At 35.9% G+C, this 9,966-nt stretch overlaps 1 protein-coding gene across 1 annotated transcript; it reads right to left on the bottom strand.

Moving 5' to 3' along the window:
* Nucleotides 1-208: 208 nt before the first annotated feature.
* On the bottom strand, nt 209-2,626 carry LOC106328122 (transcription factor UNE10-like). Its single transcript, XM_013766494.1, has 6 exons — nt 2,418-2,626; nt 1,873-2,341; nt 1,677-1,772; nt 1,428-1,493; nt 514-900; nt 209-437 (listed from the first exon to the last, which is right to left on the bottom strand). The coding sequence occupies exons 1-6, from the start codon at nt 2,498-2,500 to the stop codon at nt 354-356; spliced, it is 1,185 nt and encodes a 394-aa protein (XP_013621948.1). The 5' UTR covers nt 2,501-2,626; the 3' UTR covers nt 209-353.
* Nucleotides 2,627-9,966: the final 7,340 nt, after the last annotated feature.

Consider the following 9,966-nt stretch of genomic DNA (forward strand, 5'->3'; position numbering starts at 1 on the left):
GAGAACAAGTATACTCTAATATTATTATGTTTGAACAACCTTAATATACTCGATAATATAAATCTATGAAGCTAAAAGTTTAATTTTTTAATAATTTGTGAAAGTTTGAAACAACCAATTTAATAAAAAAAAATATACGTTAAAATTATTATGTTTTAAAAAGGGATAGAAACACCGCATATACATTATAATATATACCAATTTAGAATTGAAAACAAAATGTTTATATAAAATTAAATAAAAACAAACATCCACGCGGTTGCACGAGTCGAGATCTAGTACAAATTAAAATACAATGGAATATGCATTTATTGTCGATATGTATAACACATATGTAAACGTAAGGTAATATATCAATTTTGATTTGAAGGAGGAAGCTGTTGCTGCATTTGATGATATAACGCAGCCATCCTGCTATATGCTTCCATCGTCGTTGGCTGCATGTCAATTCTTCATTAGATTTAAACAAAATTGAAGTATAAAAGTTTTATATAAAACAAAAAGTTGTATAACCTGCGAGGAGCATGCAAGAAAGGCTGACATAGGATCGGGGATAAGAGGAGACTGAAATCGAGGGTCGGTGGAAGAGGAGGCATCCCATGAGGTAGAAGTCATGGGCACAAATGGGTTCTGTATCATGTTGGCATGGATATTAGGAGCCGTTGCAGTAGCAGCTCGGTTCATAGAACTAAGGTCGACAAGACCTAGACCGGGCATCCCCATGCGAAGCCCTAAGCCCATGGAACTGGACATGAGATTTAGTTGAAGTTGTTGTTGTTGCTGCTGCATGGCCATGGGAAGCATCATGGAGGGCATGTTCATTCTGCTCATCATGTACACTTGTGCTTGGAGTTGTTTCAAGTACTCTATCACTTCATCCAACATGGACGCTTTATCGGTCTAGTTCCAAATTGTAACTTATCAAACCATTCACTCCTTTTGATGTATTATTTAACCAAACCAACTCAAGGGATGATCGATGAACACATGTCTACACTAATTAATAATAGTACACTATACATATGTAATGTAGATTGTGTTAATTGATTGTGTTGGTTGAATTTTGATTGACAGCCAAAATGTGGCATATAGTAATTAAGGGCATATGAATGGACCAATTGGCCGGACAAAGTCGTAAAGAGATGTAAAATCAGTTTTTCGGGGCCAAACAAATAAGAGAGATCGAGCATAAGTGTGTGGAGTAAAACCATCGTATGAGATCCATTTCTTTGTATACATTCATTTTCCTTTGGTCCACCACCCTTCTTATCCCCTCTAGCTATTTTCGTACCTACTTTATTTATAGTATTTTTTATTATTATATATTATTACGTACGTATACTCATATAAATTTGATTTAGCAGTTGACCAAAAGAAGAGAAAATAATAATTTAACGACAGTTTATGATGCATGTAAAATGAGGTACCTTGCTGGAATTGGGAACCAGTTTCTGCAACGTCTTCATCCTTTGATTGATCTTATCTCTCCTCTTCTGCAATAAAACCAATCAAGAGACAATCACCAATGTTTAATTAATGAATATTAACTCTGAAATTTCATTCCTATACAAAGAAAACATTAACTATGAAACACTAGTCGACGAATAACAATATAATTATTCCTCTCAAAATAAATAAATAAGAGTAATAAATGGTTGAAGGAGTGAATGAATTACACGTTCGGATTGGTTGTGAATAGCAGCGGCTCTGCTTCTCTTGGTTGAAGCTGATGATTTTCCTCCCGTTTGCTTCTCTTCTTCTTCTTCCTCCACCTATATATAGCGTTGTAATTCAAAAATATTTTTTTTAAGTGATATATAATAAATTAATTAGAAGGAATAAGTTATAATAATAAAATGAGAAACTAATTGCCTGTGGGCGGCTGTGGCAGACGGAGTCATGATCGTCGATGTTGGTGGTTTTGGGGAAAGGCTTCCCGCCGGAGCTGGAGTTATCATCCAGCGATGTTGAGGTGAAGCCGTAGGTGTCAATGGTCAGGCGCTGGCTCCTGCTCGCGCTCCACTCGGGCGCCACTCTGGCTCGTTTCCCACCATCCATGGGATGACCATCGCTACACGAGCCCACGCCGGTGGCGGGCTGGCTCTGCTGCTCGGGGACAAGCGCGTCCATGCGGACCCTGGAATAGCGGTGGTGGAACGATGGGACGAGCTCATCGGTGGGCTTAGGGTTAGGGAAGCGAGTAGCTTGGTCCACTATTGACTCCAACGTTCCACCGGCGCCAGTGGAGAATTTTGACAGAGCAGGCACCCGCGGTGGACATAAGCCGTGCAACCCTAGTTGCCCGTTGTGCCACGTCAGCTCGGCTACCTCATAGTCTAGCCTGCACAAGACATAGATAGACTATAGTTAATTATTACATATTGAGGCCAATAATATACTGATAAAATGGTACATACGTGGGGATATCTGCAGCTTTAGTGGAGCGGACGGTGGCCGCCGGAGTATCATCGATGTGGTAGTTTGGAACACACTGGCTCATCCTGAAGCTGACTTGTGTATATATTGCTATTATCAAATTTAGAGGATGTTACGTTGAGATGTTCTCTTTCTTATAATGTTTCTTCTTTTTGTTATGTAAACTATTTGTAGCAATGGAGGAGTGGGGACATATACTTGACTAGTTAACCATATATATATAGGAAATTTTCCAGAGTTTACCGCAGGCGAAAGTTCACCAACCAATAATAAATAAAAATAGTAATAGTTGTAAATTATTTTTTAATATTTTTAACATCGTCAACGAAACATTAAACCCTAAACTCTAAATAATAACCTTAAACCTTTAAATTTTTAAATTCTTGGGTAAACCATAAACCCTAGGTTTAAGATTTATCCAACGGTTTAGAATTTGGGATTAATGATTTAGTGTTTTTAAGATTTAATGTTTAGTGTTTATGATGTGGAACTTAAGATTTATCCAAGGGTTTAGGATTTATCCAATGGTTTAGGATTTATCAAAGGATTTAGGGTTTATCCAAATATTTAATGTTTAGTATTTAGGATCTGTGTTTTGCTGACGACGTTAAATTTTTTTCAAGCTATTACTATTTTTTATTTATTTTTAGTTTTTATTTAAAAAATATAATATAATTTTTTTTTTTTTTAAGATACGAAATACGAAAGAACAAAATACTATTCGTTGGTGAATCTAATGGGTAAATCCAAGGAAAACTCTATATATAGCCTAGGTCCCTTCAGTTAAAGCTGTTGAATGTTCTCTCGACAACTTTATTAAACGTGGGGACTGATAACACATGTGCATACAAAGTTTGTTTTGATAGTTTTTTTTATGGGAGGAGTTTGAACTAGGTCGTCCTAATCTCTCTCTTGGTATGGAATCAACCATTGGTAATATCTCTTGGCACCACGTAGAGGAATTTTAAGCATATTGTATTGTAACAATTCCTCTAAATTGAACTACAACTATTTTAGGAGAATTTTCCAAAATAATCCAAAATATGAAATAAAATGAAAATATATACCACATATTCAAATGCAAAAGTAACATAAATGTGTAATGAAATTATAACTATCTTTTTATGACCAAAAAAAAGTAAACATATTTTGACAATTATATCCTTAAAATCTAAACAAAACAATGAATCTTGTGAGAGATTTCTTGAGGAAATTTCAGAGAAGAAATATATTTATGACCTTAATTTTATAGTTAAATTATAAGAGTTGGAAAATTATTTAGTGGAAAATAAATTAAATATTGTCAATATAAAAAATTATAAATCATGTAATAAAAAGTTAATAAATTTGAACAATTATTTTGATGAAAGAATATAGATTGTAAATTAAGTTCATGCATTGGTTAGAGTTTGCTAATATATGTTCTAAGTAATATTGTGTTTTCAGGATTAGATTTGGATTATTAAATATCTTTTTGAAATGTTACTTTAATATATATGATCAATTGTGTATACATTAAACAATTTAGAAGGTGATTCTATGTTGTAGTGAAGGGTTTACTGATACTTAGTTTAATTATTTGATTTTAGAGTTTAGGGATAGGTGATTTTCCGAAAAAGCTTGTGAAACAGTCTCATTAAGTTGAATTTATGGATTTGTTCAAATCTAACACACACAAAAATACTCATGTTAAATCTATAGATCTACCTCACATAAAGAGGATATGACCGCGAAATAAAAAAACTGTTTTGATAAATTGTAAGAAGGATATGAGACAAAGAGAGTATAAGCAATTGATACAAGGTTTGGTATCCTAAATTTCAAATAGATTAGAGAGTTTTAAAGAGAGAAATATTAGATTGTTGTTGCACCTATTTTAGAGAGAGGAAATGTGTAAAACAAAATTATATAATCTTAATTATGTTAAAAGTTTTTGGTGTAGAAGACTTCATGGATCATGAAGTCTACTTACTCATGAAGTAGTAAAATTTCAAAGCCCATAATATCTCGTAAGAAAGCCCTTTTCGAATTCAAATTTCATATATGTAATTAATTGATAGTCCAGAGTATTCGGCCCAATTTAAACCCCAATGATAATTGTAATAAAACCCAAACGTAATTATCTTTTCTCATCAAACCAGAATAAATAAACATAGTCAGCATATATATATGTATCGTTTGAGTTATTTATTTGTAAGAATGTAGTAAACCCTGGATCAAGAAGTAGTAAACCCTGGATCAAGAACTTGAATTCGAAAACCTAACTTCCACATGGAAAATACATTAATTCATGTGTATAACATACCAAACTTCTATAACGAGTTATATGTCCAATATATAATATGGCGTTGTTTGTGTTAGATTTATCTTCAATCCTTACCCTAATGTACTTGGCATAATGTATCTAAATTGAAGCTGATCACATATTCCATGACTTGTGACATTTACCGAAGCTCAGTGATACATGAAGGATTGAAGGGGATCAGATAACGATATTTTACGAGTAAATTAGTATAGTGTTAATGTTTGCCACAAATTTGTAATATATTCCAGGGACAAATACTACTAGATAACTACACTGAAGAAAAAAGACTTAACTTGTGTAGTATCAAGTATGTCGATTATGATGGGTGTCCGAATAACGTATCATATGTTGAAAAAAAATAATCTTATTCTTCCGTCCCTAGAATTAATATTTTAAAAAGTATTTTTATTTTACAAAAAAATGTCATTTTATAACTTTAGTACAGAATTGTTAAACAAAAATTATTTTAATAGTAACTAAATAAAAAATATTAGTAATGAACAGATGGTGAAATAAATAAATAATTTATTAATATATGTGAAAGCTTTACACTCCTTGTAAAAAAACATAGATAATAGCAAAAAATATTGTTATTAGTGGAATCCAAACAAATATTCTGAACTTTGTGAAATCAATTAAGAACCAAACATAACATACAATCTCGTGATCTGAGATCATCTTTTTACGCATCTATTTGAATTATATATATTGAACTTCAAACTCCAACGGATGCGTTGACTGTTTGAAGTGGAAGAAAACAAAGAGGTAGATGCCCATACTGTTACTCTTAATCTTTGATTATGATGGTGCCTTAAAACGATACGTTAAAAAAAAAATTAGTGCACAATCTTATTCTTTTCCATCTTAGAAAGGATATTTTTTCATTAAAAAAAACTTTAAACTATATGTATCTCTTCACTTTGCAACTACATGTTTTAATGTTTTCTTTTCTTTTTTGTTTTCAATTGACATAACTTTTATTCTCTTTTTTTGTTCTAGTAAGTTAATTATATTTCTCTGCACTATTTTTGTTTTTTAAGATATTAAATACTGTATTTGCCTCACCAAACTAGAACGTATATTGTACATGACACTAATTAACATTCATCATCCTTATTTTAGAAGTTATAATTGTTGAGTATTTAGTAAAGAAGATCAAGACAATGTCAAGACAAGCTTAGGTGTGGAGAGCAAGCTACCAAAGACATGGCACTACTCACGTGACTTATCAAGATGAAGGACCACAAGATGAGCTGTTTTGTCTCGGTTTGATAAAGCAAAAGAAACAACAGTTTGTCGGCTTCTCTGCAGGAAGTTAACGTTGTGGCTTTAATGGTCCGTACGGATGGAGCGTGGCCAGCTGGAGCATCCGAAGCGCTTTAGGTTAAAGTTTGAGTAGTATATAAGTTTGTCTTAGTAGAGAAAGAAAGGGGGGGCAAGATAGAGTGAGAACATTTTTTTCAAAGTATAAGCTTGTGAGAGTTCTTGAGAGTTTGTAAGATACGTTTAAACCAAGATAGGTACTGCAAAGGCCTTGAGGTTAAGATACACTTGTAAACTCTGATCTAGTGGATTCCGGGAGACAGTTTCCGGCCCAGACTAACACCCTTGTTAATAGGTGTAACTGGGTTAACAATCTTGAGTGTCTTGTTTTGTTTTCTCTTCTACTTTCACAATCTGTTTCAGGGAAGAACTTTACCACCAAACATATTTCATAACCGGGTTATCATTTTGCTCGATTAAAGCTGAAGTCTTGGTGAGTGTGTGTGAAGTCTGAAGGCAAATATACACCTTGGGGTGTTAGATTTTCTCACATATTGGTATCAGAGCTCCAGGTTCTGAGTTGGTTTGCGTTCAAGACCATGACTTTGCCAAGAGTTGAGCTGGAAAAGTTCGATGGTCATGGAGATTACATGCTATGGAAGGATAAGCTCTTAGCTCAGATGGATCTTCAAGGGCTGAGCAAAGCCTTAGAAGAATCTGACAAAGTTAGAGAGAAAGTTCGAGATCCAGATGAAACACCTGAAGAGAAGAAAACAGCTGAAGAAAAGGAAGAAACTTTAGCTGAGAAAATCAAGAAGGCCAGAAGTACCATAGTACTGAGCGTCACAAACAGGGTTCTGAGGAAGATAAGAAAGGAAGAAACCGCTGCAGGGATGCTTAAGGCATTAGACATGTTGTACCTTGCCAAAGCACTCCTAAACCGCTTTTATCTCAAACAGAAACTCTATGGGTTCAAGATGTCTGAAAGTCTGTCCATTGAGAGCAACATTGATGAGTTTCTACATCTCATAACAGATCTAGAGAATATTGATGTTCAAGTTGCCGATGAAGACCAAGCTATATTGCTCCTTATGTCTCTACCAAGACAGTTCGATCAACTAAGAGACACTCTGAGGTATGGCACAGGAAGAACAACTCTCACTCTGGATGAAGTTGTTGCAGCAATATACGCAAAGGAGCTTGAGAATGGGTCAAACTCCAAAGGGTCTAAAGGTGAAGCAGAAAGCTTGTATGTTAGAGAGAAAGGGGATCAACGTGGAAGATCAGACAATAGAGACATAAACTCAAGGTCTAAGTCACGTTCAAAGTCAAGAGGCAGGAAGGTATGCTGGTCTTGTGGTGAAGAAGGACACTTCAAGGGCTCTTGTCCAAACAAAGGCAAGACCCACAACAAACCAAAACACCAGGGGAGCAGTAGCAGAGGAGAAGCTGTAATGGTGAAAGATAACAAGAATGAAGCTACAGGTCTTTATGTGTTAGAAGCCCTTTATTCAACAGACATAAATCTCGAGAATGAATGGGTCTTGGATTCTGGATGTAGATATCATATGACATACAAGAAGGAGTGGTTTGAAACACTCAATGATGTCAGTGGAGGTTCAGTACGCATGGGAAACAAGACAACTTCAAAGGTCAGAGGTGTTGGGACAGTAAGAATCAAGAACGAAGATGGCTCCATGTTTCTGTTAACTGAAGTAAGGTACATTCCAAAAATGGATCGAAATTTGATGTCAGTAGGAACAATGGAAGAGCTCGGATACAGTTTTGTGTCAAAAGAAGGCATCTTGAGCATCCATAAAGATAACAAGACTGTCTTAAAGGGAAAACGACATGACAAACTGTATTTACTTCAAGGAAAACCTGAAGTTGGTCAGTCTTATGCCACTGAAAGAAAGAATGATGACACTATCTTGTGGCATCGAAGATTAGGACACATGAGTCAGAAGAATTTTAGTCTACTGGTGAAGAAGGGTCTACTTGATAAGAAGAAAGTCTCAGAGTTTGATATGTGTGAAGATTGTGTCTACGGGAAAGCCAAGAAAGTCAGTTTCTCAGTTGCAACTCACGATACAAAAGACAAGCTAGATTATGTACACTCAGACTTATGGGGAGCACCTAGTGTTCCATTCTCGCTTGGGAAGTGTCAGTACTTCATCTCGTTCGTAGATGATTATTCAAGAAAGACATGGGTATTTTTCTTGAAGCATAAGAAGCGTTTGATAAGTTTGTAGAGTAGTGTACTATGGTTGAAAACCAAACAGAAAAGAAGCTGAAAGTGCTGAGAACAGATAATGGTCTTGAGTTCTGCAACTCAAGATTTGATAACTTCTGCAAAGAGAGAGGAATTGTAAGACACATGACATGTGCTTACACACCTCAGCAAAACGGCGTGGCCGAGAGGATGAACCGCACTATACTAGAGAAAGTCAGAAGCATGCTGAGTGACTCAGGCCTACCTAGGATGTTTTGGGCAGAAGCTACTCAAACTGCAGTCACACTGATCAACAAGACACCTTCCTCGACAATTAAGTTTGAAATTCCAGACAAGAAATGGACAGGGAGATCACCAGTATACATTTGAGAAGGTTTGGATGTGTCTGTTTTAGTCATACAAATGACGGGAAGCTCAGTCCAAGAGCAAAGAAGGCAGTTCTATTGGGATATCCTTCAGGAGTAAAAGGTTACAAAGTATGGTTGCTTGAGGAAAAGAAATGTCATATTAGTAGAAATGTTATCTTTCAAGAGAATGATGTCTGTAAAGATGTCACTCGGAAAGGGAAACAAAAGGAAGATGATCAACATGAGACTACAGAAATGGCATTTGACATTGATCTTGGAGAGGAAGGAGATATCACCTCAGGTGGAGATACTCAGAGTAACAACGAAGTCTCAGGAGTTGATCAACATGAAGTTGAAAATCAAGAAACAAGTGATCAGAATGATAAGGATGATCATGACTCTGAAAATGATCAAGATCAGGAAGATGAAACAAGTGAATCACCTGATAGCTATCATCTAGTCAGAGACAGAGAACGTAGAACAGTCAGAGCCACTAGAAGGTTTGATATTGAAGGTTATTTCAGTGAAGATACCGACGATGAAGAAGACTGTTTTTGATGTTGAGGTTCTGATCACTACGGTGGATGGTGACCTCAAAGAACCGTCTAGCTATCAAGAAGCTAGAGATGATGAAGACTCGGAATTTTGGAAAGGAGGAATGGATGAAGAAATGGATTCTCTACTGAGAAACCACACTTGGATTGTTGTTGACAGACCAAAAGGACACAGTGTGATTGGGTGTAAATGGATCTACAAGAGGAAGAGTGGGATTCCAGGGGTTGAGAGACCAAGACACAAGTCACGCCTTGTTGCCAAAGGCTACTCTCAAAAGGAGGGAGTAGACTACACAGAGATTTTCTCACCAGTGGTAAGACACGTATCTATAAGGATCCTTCTTGCCATTGTAGTTGAAGAAGATCTGGAACTAGAACAACTTGATGTAAGAACAGCTTTTTTACATGGAGAGTTGGATGAAAAGATCTACATGGAGATACCTGAAGGATATGAAGATCAGTTCAAGAAAGGTCAAGTCTGTTTGTTGAAGAAAGCTTTGTACGGATTGAAACAGGTACCAAGAAGATGGAATCAGAAGTTTGATGGATTCATGGCTGAACTTAACTTTATAAGAAGTTATAGAGACAGTTGTGTGTATGTCAGGACATGTGGAGACGGCGCAAAGGTCTATTTGCTAATCTATGTTGATGACATGTTGGTGGCTGCCAAAGACAAGAAGTTGATCCTAGAGCTGAAGGAGCAACTTAGTATGAAGTTTGAAATGAAAGATCTCGGTCCAGCAAAGAAAATTCTTGGGATCGAGATCAGGAGAGACAGAGCAAATGGGAAACTATGGCTATCTCAGGAAGGTTACATGGAGAAAGTTC

Source organism: Brassica oleracea, chromosome C3 (assembly GCF_000695525.1).
Source record: "Brassica oleracea var. oleracea cultivar TO1000 chromosome C3, BOL, whole genome shotgun sequence".
NCBI classification, from domain to species: Eukaryota; Viridiplantae; Streptophyta; class Magnoliopsida; order Brassicales; family Brassicaceae; genus Brassica; species Brassica oleracea.